At 46.7% G+C, this 15534-nt stretch overlaps 1 protein-coding gene across 1 annotated transcript in view; it reads left to right on the forward strand.

Moving 5' to 3' along the window:
* Positions 1-15534, forward strand: part of NAA15 (N-alpha-acetyltransferase 15, NatA auxiliary subunit) — a 778287-nt gene that overhangs the window by 608021 nt on the left and 154732 nt on the right. Inside the window, exons 15-16 of the mRNA XM_086962172.1 lie at positions 1997-2190; positions 9929-10037. Coding sequence (XP_086818298.1) covers positions 1997-2190; positions 9929-10037 — 303 coding nt within the window. The remainder of the gene's footprint in view (positions 1-1996; positions 2191-9928; positions 10038-15534) is intronic.

Consider the following 15534-nt stretch of genomic DNA (forward strand, 5'->3'; position numbering starts at 1 on the left):
GTACCCCTACAGTACCCAGGTCCATTCCTTGAGTACACCAGGGCTGAATCCAGGATCCAGCCCCGAGTAAGAAAAACATATGTAAGGTAATTGATATTGCATTCACTTAAAATTCCCATTGAGCTCAATGTTATTATTGTGCTAAGTTTATGTTGCATATTGCAACAACTGTATCTATTGCATTCGAAAGTGTATTGCTCATTGAACGTATTCAATTGCAACATCTCATTCTTAGAAAGTATTTTTTTACCTACTTGTGGTTCTAAAATAAAACAATATATTTTTATATACAAAACAATTGGCCTAGAGTTCAGTTCTTGGGTGTGTGAGACAATTTGCTGACGGAGTGTGTAAAACAAATGCTTTACACTGTCCTCTGATACTGCCTTACTGCTCGACCAAGCTACCACTTTAGAGAGTACGGTTATATCTAACTTTAACCTCTGCCAAACCTCTGGGGACTCTGGACTCTGTGCACACTGTACCTTACTTTGGTGCATTATATACAGGTTCACTTTCTTACAGATGTTCCCTGGGTCCCTGCCAATCAGGTTCCCACTGTCTGTGTTCTTTCCCAAAACTGGACTTTTGTACCCCCAATTGGCACATATCTGGCCGCATAGAAGTCCCTTGTAAAAGGCACCATGGGCACTGTGACCAGGGAAGGCCTCAAAGGGCTTCAGCAAATATTGTCCCACCCTTAGACGCCCTGTACCTCAACACCCACACACTGCCATTGCAGGCTACTCCAGAGTCCGTGTCCACTGTGGGTTGACCCCTTCAGGTCTCTCCGAGCCTTCCAACCTACCCGCCAAGCTATTGGTTCCTCCCGTTAGACTTCCTGGACTGAGCCTGCAGCCAAAATACAAAACCGGCAACTTCCATTGAAAACAGTGCACCCAACACAAAATCAGTACTCTTCTTACACAGCCGCCCCCTGTGCCGCAGTGGGTGCACCTTGTTTGCTAACTCTGATCCCCCTAGCTTAACCCTAGGAGCTCTGCTCTCTCAACCCAGTTGCTTGGCTGTGATCAGCCACCAACAGAAGCCCTCCCTAGTCCTTTAGCTAACATTGCGCCTCAGCACCTGGCTGCACTAGTGCCACTGAGGGTGCTTTTTGAGTGCATCCTTGACCCTGGGGGAACCCTTGTTCTAACCCCATAAACTCAACCCCTCAAGACCATTTACTTACCTTCAAACCGATAAACTAATAACTGTTTTCCTCTGAAAAACTTCAATGTTGTGGGTGTCTGTATGGAAATATAAGAAACTGTGTTTTGATGAATTGTCCCAGTATCTTATTTATGCATATCACACTGAGTAGAAAAAGTAATCAAAAAAGTACTCTAAAAAGTAATCAAAGTAATTTCAACTGTATTTGAATATTTCACAAACCTGTAACAAAAATCATTATTTATCCAGCTTGCTTGTTGATCAATGTGTCTTGAAAAGTGGAATTACACTTACCTGTACAAAATTTTGCTTGGTTCTAAAAATAAAATACAACAAATGACATTTTTGATAGAAATAATTGGTCTGAGTTCACTCTTTGAGTGTGTGGTATCATTTCTTACCTGAGTGTGTACAATAAATGCTTAAGACTACCCTCTGATAAAGCCTTTACTGTTTGCCCACACTACCAAACTAGAGAGTAAGGTATTATCTACTTTTATCTCTGTAAACCTTTGGTGATCCCCTGGACTCTGTGCACACTATAACTAACTTTGGTATAGTGCATACAGAGCCAGCTTCCTACACACCTCGCTGAAAATATATGGACTTGCCTTTGACATAATAAAGTGAATGATTCCATCTGGTTTAAGGCTGCCCCTACTGCAAATAAAGTGCCATTTTGTGTCAACTGCTTATTTGATCTTTGCAGCCCAACAGATCATGAATAACCCTCAAGAGATTAGTTATTTATTTCTGCTGGTAAACATTTGTGTTTTGAAAATGAAGATATCCTGATTGTGTGTCTTGTACTTTGATTTAATAGCAAATATGTCAGATAAGGAGCTAAAAAAATTACGTAATAAGCAGAGACGGGCACAGAAGAAAGCACAGTTAGAAGAAGAGAAAAAGAATGCTGAAAAAGAAAAGCTTCAGAGGAATCAAAAGAAAAAGAAAGAAGATGATGATGAAGAAATTGGCGGGCCGAAAGAAGAGCTTATACCTGATAAGCTAGCAAAGGTAATTTTCTTTGCCAGCCCTTTAAAAAAATATGTTTTGAATAAATGAATAGCACGTGCAGTGCTATCAAATTAGTGCAGCCAATCAATGTTTTTTTTAAGAAACATTTTATTAGTATGAAGCAGGTTATGGCATAATATCACACCACTTTATTGCACTGTACATCAGTAAAACAATACATGGCTACATAACACTTATTTCTCCAGTATTAGGGTGTCTTTCATAGATTCACATGCTTGAATATTCCCTGTCATCGGAGTGGGAGCCCCACGGTAAATAAAATAGCAATAATATACTCATAATATGTATATGTAAAAACATAACACATGAAATATGCATTGGAAAAAAGGCAGTAAATGCCCAGACATAATTCCTACATAGGAATACATGGAGAGAGAAAAAACACTTCTAGCCTATTCTTGTCATTATGCTGGTCCAAACTGTAGCCAATCAGGCGCCAGCAGCCCTCCAGAACCTTCTCCTCAGAGCTCAGTACCTCAGATTTTCTACTGCATGTCGTGTGAAGGGAGTCTCCCTGAGCTCTGCTCAGTTTTCAACATTTCTTCTGCTTTTTCCTGTGATTTCAGCATGTCTTCAAGTTAGAAGTCTTTATTTAGACCTTGCACTTCTTGTAGAAAGCTACGCCTTTACTCTGATGATCCACACAGTAAGTGTATTTACTGTCTTTACCCTGACCATGAGGTGGGTAAATGTAAATTCTATAGAACTTTTTCTACAAAAACCCTTAACACCTTCGAAGCTCATGACGAGCTCAGCTCGTCATGAGGTACACCTCTCGTACACTCATGACGAGCTGAGCTCGTCATGAACAATGGGAAATCTGGGAATGCAGCACAGGAGGGGAAAATAATAAGCAGCGATGGTGTTAAGGACAGGGAAGGCCATCTCCACCTGTGGCTTCAGAGACTTAAGGACAAGTATAATATACTTTTTGATGCCGAAAGTCTGTCTGGTACTTCTCATGCAGCATCTAAACGTAGTAGTGTGCAGGACTTGCCTTCTCCATTCATTAAAAAGAAGAAAATGTCTTTCTATGGCTCCTGTGGTGTCTTAACCTCCTCCTCCTACTACTTCAACGCCCACAAGACCTGGCTCTCAGGTGTCTGCTGCATCTTCACTTCATGTTTCTGTGAAAAAACATGTTTTTTCCTCGATGGGAGCGTCGACGTTCGTCCCGACGACGAAATCTGCCGTCTCCGGCGACTGTGACGACTACGTCTGCTGCAGGATCGTAGACGGCTGTCTCATTGACGTCATCATCGTCGACGAAGGTATCCCTCAGTTTAAAGACTGTCATCTACCATACCCATTGCTTCGTTGTCGACGAAGAAAACTCTACAGTCGACGACCAAATCTTCGTCAACGAGAATCCTCAAGAAGTCCGCTTCGTTGACGGCCCTGTCGACGAGTACTCCGTCGACTACCACTCCATCGACGTTGACGAAGTAGTCTTCGTCGTCGATCCGTCGACGGCGGCTTTACCGTCGACGGCGGTACCGTCGACGAGGGATTCCTCAAGTTTGGTTCCGTCGACGCCTATGTCATGACCCACTTCACCAGCATCACAGGGTGCCTGTTGACCAGCTTTCCATCACCAGTGATCCTCCGCCTCCCTCGCCCTTGTTTGCCATGGGTTCGGAGCAGGACTCTGAAGAAGATGTACACGAGTCCTTTAGGGCGGCACGCAGTCAATCGGACTTAGTCATCAAGTGCCAGGATTATGGTGAGGATGATGAGGACCAATATTTCCAACAAGAGGAAACACCTATTCAAGTTCCTACTGCGACTTTGCCTCTGTCGCTCATCTCCAATCTCCAGCATATGTTGGACGACTATAATAGGCGTTTTCCGCTATCTCCGCTGATGTCGACAGTACCTTCTACTCTTGCGCCTGTTGAAGTTCCTGTTTCGACTTCACTGTCAACTCTGCCAACTCCTTCTCCTCAAGTGCAGATGTCAGTCCGAATACATACTAGAGTGTATGCCGATGACGAAGATGAGATTCCACCAGACCCCGAAGATGGTGAGGTTTGTGATGATGACGATGATATGGCAGATTGGGATGAATACCAAGTTCAGACACCGTCCCCCCCCCTCTGGTTACTCCAAGATATTCTTCTCCGGTGGACATTGCTAGTTTCCATCAGCTGATGGATAGGGCGACTCAAAGCTTCAAGTTACCACGAGTCCAGAGGGAAGAGGATTGCTTCCTCTATGATTTCAAAAATCAACCATTGAAGCAAGTCCATACGGTACCCATTAAAGATTTTATTTGGAGTGAAGGGGTGAAGTTAATGCAGAAGCTAAATTCCCTACCGGCGCAGATGCCCCGTCTGGAAAAGAAATATAAGGCACCCGTCGGATCTCCAGCATGCCTGATTGCGCAGCCGAAGCCAGATTCGGTGGTTGCCCAGGCTGCTCAGCGTCGTTATCGTAACCCTGCGTCTCCCGTTACCGAAACCGGTCCCAGGATGCTTGTTTCCGGTCCAGGGAAGACATGGCTTGGCAGTTCGGGCTGGACTGTTCCCATGAGGCACAGGGTCAGACTGATTTGCATATGGCCATGTCTGAACTGGGGTGGCTGAGTGAGCTAAAGAATGATGATGGATTAAACCCAGATCAGTTGACTGGGTGTGAGTGTTTGATTTGCTCAAACGCTCCGTCCATCATCCCCTTTTGTATCGCTTTGAAATTCTACATCAGCAGAACAGCCCCTTTTCGCAAATCCGATCAATTGTTCACAGCTTATGGGCGCTTCCACAAAGGGCGTCCAGTTACCAAACCAACTATTGCTCGTTGGGTTTCTTCGGCCATTGCCTTCTGCCATCAAAAAGCCGGCAAGCCTCTGCAATCTTCAGTGAGGGCCCATTCTACCAGGGCGATGTCGTCTTCTACTGCCCTGTTCGCCGGTGTACCGCTACATCAGATCTGCAGAGCAGCCACATGGTCCAGCAGGCACAGGTTCACGAAACACTACTGCCTGGGTGCCATCAACGAAGCGGATACTGCAGTGGGACAGGCTGTACTTTGCTTTCTTTGTAAATAAGGTGAGCCTCTGTCTTCCCTCCTCCGTTATGGTTTAACATTCCTACTATTATGACTTGCATGACTATATTATTGGTCTTATTCAGTTGTTCCATGTTGTTGCATCAATATTGAAGCCTTCTCGCTGTTACTTCTCTCTATTCTATATTCAAGCATGTGTATCTATGAAAGACACCCTAATACTGGAGAAGAACAATGTTACTTACCTGTAAACAGGTGGTTCTCCAGTATTGGTGTCTTTCATAAATTCACATGCGACCCACCCTCCTCCCCTCAGAGGCTCTCTCCTCCTCATAGACTCTATAGTCACTCTTGTGCTACGAAAATCTGAGGTACTGAGCTCTGAGGAGAAGGTTCTGCAGGGCTGCTGGCGCCTGATTGGCTACAGTTTGGACCAGCATATTGACAGAAATAGGCTGCAAGTGTTTTTTCTCTCTCCATGTATTCCTATGTAGGAATTATGTCTGGGCATTTACTGCCTTTTTTATAATGTATATTTCATGTGTTATGTTTTTACATATACATATTATGAGTATATTATTGCTATTTTATTTACCGTGGGACTCCCACTCAGACGACGGGGAATCTTCAAGCATGTGAATTTATGAAAGACACCAATACTCGAGAACCACCTGTTTACAGGTAAGTAACATTGTTCTTCGGTCATAATCAATTACAGTAATGGGCTCAGTCAGTCAAATATTCTTTATTCGTTTTTTCACAATCATAAAAGGAACTGAGAAGAAATGCATAAAACAAGACATTAAATTCACATATTAAAAGACATTATAGGAATTTGTTATAACCATTCTAATTAAACAAAAATATTTAATAGAACAGCCTCAGGGTCATAGATTTCGAATATTAAATATGAATACATGTCTAATACATTAAAACTGAACAAGTAGCCCGCGAAGGATGAATAAATTGCTGTGTATATCTAAACAAATTACATTGAAGTTAATAAAATTAAAAAAAGAAAGTGCCAGGGTGCAAACCTTGATGAAATTCATTAGAACCACCTCGAATGGCCGTTCATTAGGTGAGCTTCGAGCAGCTATGGTGTAAACCCTTATATCCGTCCTATATCATGTTCCCCAAAGGGCATCCTAGAATAATACATGGTCAGGAAGATGGTCGGCCTAGTCAGTGGGCCCCACTTTGTCGTGCAGAGTGTCTTATCATGATAGAAGTGGAAGCTGTAGTTCGGTACGCGGGCGACTGTGTGGCGAGAGGTTGCTGTTAAAGAGGCGCGACCCATATCCGGTGACTGAGAATCCATGCAGGAGGTGGGAGCGACGGATCCCGATCCAGTACGTACCCACTGAGGAGGAGAAAGTAATAGGGGGGGGCGGGTTGAATTAAGGCGGCCTGTGACCAGCGAGACAGATGCGGACGCCGAGGACGAGGCAAGGAGGAACTGCCTAGCGCCATCCCCTCCTGCACGCATGGCCAACGACAAGATGGACCGGAGAGACTCCTAGCAGGTACGCAGAGCATGGTGGTTCCGAGGCTGCAACTGAGAGCGGGACAGGCCTTCCTGAGCTACCCGTGATCAAGGCTGAGGTGACCTGCGGCCACCGGGATGCCCCGAGCAGAAGGCTGAACTGGAGTCTGTCCCCAGGCGGCTGCAGAGACCATCACCGGGCAGGGGGGCACCAGACCCTACACTGCATTTGGACCCGTGTATTGGTGTGCCGTGGTTGGGCCCTGGCGGCGAAGAGGTGGGGTTGGAGCTTACCCCCGCGAACAATTCGGGGCCCTCCCCCCTTGAAGTTGGTACGATTAAAACAAGGGCGTGCCCTACTTAGCAGAAGGAAGCATGATGCTAAAGACCAAGGGTACTGGAGTGCTACAAACCAACAAAATGGACAACTATGCAGTCTCAAAGCAAGTGGATATGGTGGAGGGTGAAGCGGCAGGGGAACCATCATGGCAGCGATCAAGAACGTCAAGGGCACCCTAGAGCCCAAAATTGATGCAGTTACAATAGAGGTCCATCTAATCAGGGCAGACTTGCACAGTGATCAAGTTGCGACAGTCAAGACTCGCATATCTCAACTACAGTCCACGACGAAGCGGCTGGAGGCTCAGGTGCAAACCCTAACACAACAGACCATGTCCATGGTGGCACAGCTGGAGGACCAGGAAGGAAGGCCGAGGAGGAACATCATACATCATCAGGGTAGTGGTCATCCCAGAGGGGGTGGAGGGCCCCAGCGCAGACCTCTTCCTGGAAGATTTAATTTTGAGCACACTAAAACCCAATAAACTATCAAAAACTATTTAGTAGAGATGGCGCATAGAGCCCTGATGCCGCCGCCCAAGCCTGGCGCGCCTCCGTGTAGAGAATAGCAAAAATCTTCCACTACCATGACGGCGTCGCGATCCTCCAAGCGGCACCATGGAAAGGAGACATACACTAAGAGACCGCCCAGTTCTGCTTCTTTCCCGACTTCACCTTACAAGTTTAACGCCAACAGAGAAGCTTTGAAGCAGTGAAGAGAGAACTGAGGGAAAGAGAAATTAAGTCTATGATGCTCTTCCCTGCAAAACTTTGAGTAATCGCTGAGGGCAAAACATGGCTCTTTGTGTACCCAGAGGAAGCCTGAGAGTGGCTGGAGGGGTGGTGCACGGTGGGCATGAACAGAGGCAATGGATCGAGACAGTGCAGTGGTGGACTGGAGTGGACTAAAGTAACTGAAGTCACAGGAGGAGCAGACGGCGAGGATCTCTCCAGCTGATGACCAGGTGGATAAGGAGGTGAAGAGAGCGGATGTGTTGTGCTGCCCGTAAGGTAAGAGTGAATGAGGCAGACAAAAGACAATTATTGAGAGTAAGGCCTAGGGTGGTGGCGAAACACCAGAATGCATAGTGGCATACCATATACAGAGGCAGCTTCCTTCAATGGTCGTATAGGGGATGTAGTGACCCCAAGGTTAAGTAGCCTGTTGGCTACTACGCTTCACTCCCCTGAACACCCCTAAATTAATTACTTAGGTGGCCCCTGGTGTCAGGAACTCAGATTCAATTTACTCCCAAACGAGGACAAAGAAGAGCTGAATAACGTGAGAACAAAGGACAAGTTGTATACTTGGGCAGCAAACCCTGCCTGCTACTGTACTGACAGTCACAACGACCAAGCTCAGCCTGGAGCTGTACATCCTCCAAAAGCCTCAGAAGTCTGCCAGCACTTTGTCCACCAGCCACCATCTCTCTTGAAATGGAGGAGCCACTTCCCTGCAGTTCACAAGCACCAACTGCAACGCCCGGTACACCAATCTGCTGACCACTGGGTCTACCGACGCAGCAGCCACCCAGGAAGAGGACACTATGCTCCAGGAGGTTAGAGCCATCTCTCTACCAAGTCTGGCAACGCCTGGATCCCCAAGAACTGTCCAACGCCAATACCTGAGGTGCCAGAGTGTGTTGCAAGCACCAAGGCTTATTTGTGTTTAGTCCGAGTACCACCACTACCAAAAACGCCCTGCATGTTTGGGAGCGTCGCTAGAGGCCAGCTCCATGCCATAAGTCATCTTGATGTATGTGTTCTACCTCTTCAGCAGGTGCACCGATAATTGCGGGAGTCTCAAACCAGACAACCTGCCGGGCAAAACACCTATGCACCCAAGCACCCCATTCCGAGCCCATTGACACTGACCGTGTCTCTGTGGCCCTTAGACCCCCAAGGTGGAATCACCCCCTTTGGGTTCTACTGGACTGTTCTAACAGCCACACCTTGCAGCCTTTTTCTAACAGGTCCTGCCTCAAATCTGACATCTGTCATTTTCTACTGTTTTTAGTGTTAAATGTAATAACATCTAAAGTATTTACCAGATTAGGAAGTTCTTGTTTAAAATTATATATAAAAATAAAATTCCGATATTGGGCTCAAGTTTCTTCTTGAATGTCTCATTTATTGACTGTGTGTACAGCAAATGGTTAACACTACCCTCTGATAAGCCTAAACTGCTCACCAACATTACCACAAAAGAGAGCATTTGGGATTATTAATTAAGCCCTGTAAACCAATAAGGGTTTTCTAGACTTTCTACATGGTGTACCTAATTTTGGTACACCAAATAAGAAACCATCTTCCTACACACATCACCACCTTGCAGCACACAAGAGCATTTCTGAGAGCTTTCTGAAACCAGTTTGACGCCTAGAAATATTTTGTAGATGTGGAATCTGAGATTATATAATGTATCCACCAGAAAAATCATTACCGTGGGTAGGTCACTTGTTTGTTACAGCTTTTGAATGTTTGTATATTTTGTGAATCCAGTGAACCTGTGGTGGGTGGGTGGGTGGGTGGGTGGGTGGGTGGGTGTGTGGGTGGGTGGGTGGGTGGGTGTGTGTGTGTGTGTGTGTGTGTGCCTGTGTGTGCCTGTGTGTGCCTGTGTGTGCCTGTGTGTGCCTGTGTGTGCGTGTGTGTGCCTGTGTGTGCCTGTGTGTGTGTGTCTGTGTGTGTGTGTGTGTGTGTGCCTGTGTGTGTGTGTGCCTGCCTGTGTGTGCCTTTCTAGTAATGTTGATGAATGGCACGAATACATCAGTGTGTCCTAACTGGGGATAGGTTGAACGTGTCTTAGTTATTTGATCTTATCATGGTTTCTGTTTTTTGTTTTTTCTGAAGAATTTCATCTAAATAGAAGTCATTTTCTCGTTTTAGGTTGAGAGTCCACTGGAAGAAGCAATAAAATTTTTAACACCATTGAAAAATTTAGTTAAAAACAAAATAGAAACCCACCTTTATGCCTTTGAGATCTACTTTAGGAAAGGTAAGCAGTAGTTTAAAATATTTACAAGTGTTTTGCTATGTAAGGCATCCTGCATGTAAGGATGGTGAATTCTGACCGAGCTATTGAACTGGTTTAGCCTCTACATTTTCTCTGCAAATCTGATCAGTTTTACAAATACTTCATTTCCCCATCTTGTTTGGATTTGTTAATGAAAAACGAATGTGTTTGAGGCATGTGTGCTGTAGATCACATGCTGTGTGCGTAGCTCAACATCTAGTGTTTGGTCCGGATGTTTGCACTTGTTTTTCTTCGAAGAAGTCTTTCCAGTCATGAGGTAGGGGACTCCTCCTTTCAGTGATAGTGCGCATGGGCATCTACTCCATTGTTAGATTGTGTTTTTCCGCCATCGGGTTCGGATGTTAATCGCTGTGCTCCGGTTCGACACCATTCCTTTGGTTTCCCTCTGTGCGCAAGATACTCGCCCTCGATGGTATTGTTTTCAATCGCATCTCCCTTTCTATCGCGTATCGTAAATTACTTAAAATATTTATTTGAAAGGAATGTTCGTGGAAGACTGTCGGGCCTACCCGCGACGGGTCGACCTGCAGTCAATGGAACCAACTCCCTTCAAATTCTACCCTCTGTCACGCGAAATACCCGCACACTGACTCACACGAAGTGTGTAATCTGTGTTTGTCCCTTTAACACAGAGAACAAGACTGCAACATGTGCCAGGTTTTCCCCTCGAAGAAAACGCTTTGCAACTGTCAGGCTTGATGTCGCAACATGCAGAGCCAGCATACAAGCTCCATTCCGGACATCTTCGGTCAACAATCTGACGAACAGGCCGATGAGGCCAACGAACAGAGGAGGAGCAGGAGCCTGTCACTATGTCGGAATTCGACTCCGACCAAGAGGAGGACTTCCCACATGGTCAATGTACCGTAAGTACAGCTCCCCCCTTGACCCAAGAGACAATTCCAATTAAAAGGAAGGCTCTGGTACAACTCGCGTCCTCTAGTGCCGGTTGGCACCAAGATCACGCTTCTGACACCCCGCTGTGAGAAAGTGTCATCTTTCTTGCATGGTATGCCCCCACATCTTAGAGATGCCCCCTGAAACCTAACCTACAATCCACGTCTTGTCTGAGAGGTTGCCTTGGCTGCCACACAGCAGACATGTTGCTAGACCCCTGGGTAGTGAGCCATCCTCTCTCCTGGGCCTGCAACAATGCACATCCTGGGTGAGGTGCTAGATCCCCTCCCCCTGGATGGGCATGCCGCCTTTGGGAGCTTCTCCAGGCCACTTGCAGTACTCAGCAACTGGCCCCCACCGGATCTGACCCCCACTCTGGCGGTAAGACAGGCGGGAAACCCTAAGTGAGGAAAGAAGGTGTGCCAGCCTCTGCCAACCCCACCCCTCAGGTGGGAAAGGAGAGGTAAAGCACTACTCCGGGCTCCGGCCATCTTGAGGATGGGGAGACCTGCCCAATCCGAGATAGGCTCCTGCCCCCCTCCCACAGGAGAGGAGCAGGATAGGGGTGTACTCACCCCAGGACCGAGACCCATTGGTCCCTGCCCTTACCCTACCTGTAACGCCCCATAAAATTTGTATTTAGGGGCACCCTGAACCTTCCTTCCTCAGATCCCGATTTGAAACAAGCAAGAAGATAAAGAAACCAGAAGACCTGCCGTGCAGCTGCTAACAAGAGGACAGCACCAACTGACTTGGCCCCAGCCTTGCCGGCCTTTTGATCCTTGAACCTGCTCCTGCGAAATTCCGGCACCTTCAGTGGTCAGCAGCCTCAAAAGCCCAGGAGGACCTGACTGCCTTGAGACTCTACTAAGACTGGGACTCCCACGAGCAGTGGTTCTGCTAAGAAAACACCCCTGGTGCCAGGCAGGTACCGCAAATCCAGCCCAATCTGCACCCGCTGAGCCCGGCTTGTGCCCGAGTGGACAAAGACCCTGAGGACGTCCCTCCAGTGATTGTGACCTGAAATCTAGTGCCCAAGGACCTTCCTCGACAAACCAGATGACGCCTGCAGCCTCACAACAAGGGACCCCCCCAACCCCGACCAGCAGAGGGTAAGATTTCCCGACGTCAAGACACCCCAGCACCTGGCGCCCCCCTGTGCCCAACTCCTGGGTTCCTACCTATCCTCCAAGATCCCAACTTACCCATCAAAGTGTTGGTCGCTCCTGAAAGACTCTCCGTCCCCAAGCCTGCAGCCTTTGTTCACCTTCCAAGTTTTCCATTGAATAACATTGAGCGCCGACGGCTCAAAAAGCACCCTGCACCCAGCTGCCCGAGTGCCCCTGGGAGTGCAACCTTTGTCCTAATCTACTTCCCCATTTGCCCTGAGCAAGTGACCAGGAACCCAGCTCCCACAGCCGCGTGGCCTGCTTGCCAGCTTGCGTCCGATTCTTGCTCCAGGCAAGAATCGGACGCAGCCAAAGAATCGGGCGGTCCTATAAATCAGTCACTAGATCCAAGCACACACCTTCAATAATCTGGCATATTGAAGGCACAGGGACTGACCACGGGCAAGATTAACCCATAAAACAAAACTGTGTGATAGGCATCCTGGCAAGAGTGAAACGGTTTAAAAAAAAAAAGAGAAGCCGGTATTGAGCAGACCACACATAAGTAGATGGTGCGAACCAGTTGGATGTTGTCTGGCAGCTAGCTGCACGTTTAACTAATTCACCTGCCACCATTTGCAGGACAAACAAAACATATTAGTATTTATATGGGAAATAAGTCATACAATCTACACCATATCACTCTGCACTGCTACAACACTGGTGGTCATTGACTACGTCTGTTGACTTCCATTACAAAGGCCTAGCGAACAAGGCCTATATTTACTCTGCACAGCAACTGAAGCTAACTTTGGAAGCTCCTAATTCCAGGGACACCCATCTCCATCTGTTCTCAGAGCCGGTGCTCCGTCTGGAAAAGCAACTATGTGTCAATGCCCCCAGACTCTGACGTGAAAGTATTTCACACATGGCATGGGCACTTGCATGCTGGTTTTTTTAGTCTCCCTATTTGGCCAAAGTACTTCAAGACCCACAAACACTTTGTGCAAGCAAATGAAGAATAATGGTAGAATAGTAATTTATCCTCTCCTATAATATTTAGGGAACTTATTTGCCTCTCTTTCAAGTTTTAAGGGAGGCTCAGAAATACAGGCACTTTCAGGAGGCAAAAGCAGACGTTAAGATTCATGAGGCAAAAGTGACAATTGTGAGCGAACAAAATACATGAGGTAGCGAACACTGTATTACAGGAGAAAAAAGTGACAAGTGAGCAGGTTACAAGAGAAAACAAAGTACAATTAGAGGTATAATACTGCAATATATGCTAGACACTCAGGCACAAGAACATACGTTAGGTAGGCAATGGTGGCACTTGTGCAAGTATCCAAAGCAAACAAAATGTGAGAGGTAGCAAACAGTGTATTACAAGAGAAAAGTGGCGTGTGCATGTTACAAAAGAGTACCAAACACATGTACAAGGATAATACTGCAATAAATTGCAAACAATCCAACCACAAGAACACACTGGGAAGGTACTTCCATAGTCATGGAGAATAGAATTTTCAGTAATGGGAGGTCTTCCTTCAGATAATAGAGAGGGCGTAAATTACTTTTGGAGGTGTCTTTGGAGGAGGAGAACTTTGAGGTCCTGGGAGGAGGTGGTGGTCCGAAGCTGAGGCGGAAGGAAGTTTCAGATTCTCACAGCGTTGCCTGAAAAGGATTGGGCCATCGATCTTTCCTCCTTGAAAGTGGGAGGTTCAAGCAGTAGATATTCCGCATTATGTGATGGTCTAGAGCCTCCAGAGAGTTTGTTTGTTCGCCAGGTACTCGCTTCCGCCTCAGCTCCGGACCACCACCTCCTCCCAGGCCTTCAAATCTGACCTCAAAGTTCTCCTCCATCAAAGACACTTCCAAATGTAATCCATGCCCTCTCTATTATCTGAAGGAAACCCTTCCATTATAGAAAATCTACTAACTTGACTATGGAAGTGTCCTCCCAGTGTGTTCTTGTGGTTTGAGAATCTGCCATTTAAAAAAAAAAAAAAAAAATTTAAACCTTTATTCAAAACCAGTGCACACAGCTATTCAGCCTGACATCCCGGAGGCAAGGCAGCATTGCGAATCAGGAAAACAATAGTGCAAGAATTAGTACAGCAGAACGATGAAGGTTGATTTGACTTTTTATAAGAAAAAACACAGAGAAAGTAAGAAGTAAGGAGAAGCGCCAGACCAGGCTCAAAGATAGGCAATGGAGTGTGAGAAACAGTGAGGCGTTGTAGAGGGGTCGGGAGGGTATATCGAGCACAAATGGGACCAAATGAAATGTAACCATGAGTGGGGAGGGAGGAAAACACAGGATAGCTCATATACAATATTGCAGTTGGTGTCACAGGCTACGGCGACAGGTGTTCCTCCAGCGGAGTGGATTCCGGGGGTATGCAGATGTCCCCCCTGTATGCATTCCAGGCCCCCCACAATTTCAGCCACTTTTTAGGCTTGCCCCTGGCAACATACACGGTCTTCTCCCTAAACATACACCAATCCATATTGGCTTTCCATTGTACCACCTTAGGAGCTGCTGCAGCACCCCATTTCTGCGCGATATCACGTTTAACGACCATGTTGCCGAGGGTTACCCATTGAGTCTGGGCGACGTTCTGGTCCGTCGGATCCCAGATGTTAAGGAGGCATCTCCTGGCTTCCACATGCACCACTACCCCAGTCACCTCATTCATAATGGAGTGCACGCGTCGCCAGTAGGAAACTATCGCGGGACATTCCCAAAGGATGTGCAGAAAAGTGGCAAGGGCACCGCAGCCACGACGACAAAGCCTATCCACGGAGTAGCCCATATGCACGAGTCGGGGACCAGTGACGTAAACCCTGTGCAAGATCTTAAGCTGCACCAGTCTGAGACGGGAGGAGATGGCAACCTCCTTAGGGGAGGATACCGCACTCTGCCAGTCCTCATCGTCAATTTCCAACCCGTCACGCGTCCACTGGTCCCTCACACCCAGGAGGAGGTCGGTGCGGTAGTCTGCCATTTTTTGCAGTATTATCCTTCTACCTATTTTCTGTACTCGTGTGTAACATGCACCCGTCACTTTCTCTTGTAACACACTGTTTTCTACCTCTTACATTTGGTTGTTTTCGATACCTGCACAAGTGCCACCAGTGCCTACGTAACGTTTGTTCTTGTGCTTGAGTGTCCTCCATGTATTGCAGTATTATACCTCTATGTTTATTTTGTACGCTTTTGTAACCGGCACACGTCACTTTTTCCTCCTGCAATGCACTGTTTGCTACCTCTTGTATTTTGTTGGCTCACGATTGTCTCTTTTGTAATGCACCGTTTGCTACCTCTTGTATTTTGTTGGCACACGATTGTCATTTTTGCTTCATTTAATGTAACGTTTGCTTTTGTATTTTGCTCACTTGTAATGTTCTCATGTATCAGTTATGTTCCTACTGTGAAGCGCTCTGACATCTTC

The sequence above is a fragment of the Lissotriton vulgaris genome, chromosome 3_1, assembly GCF_964263255.1.
Source record: "Lissotriton vulgaris chromosome 3_1, aLisVul1.2, whole genome shotgun sequence".
NCBI lineage: Eukaryota > Metazoa > Chordata > Amphibia > Caudata > Salamandridae > Lissotriton > Lissotriton vulgaris.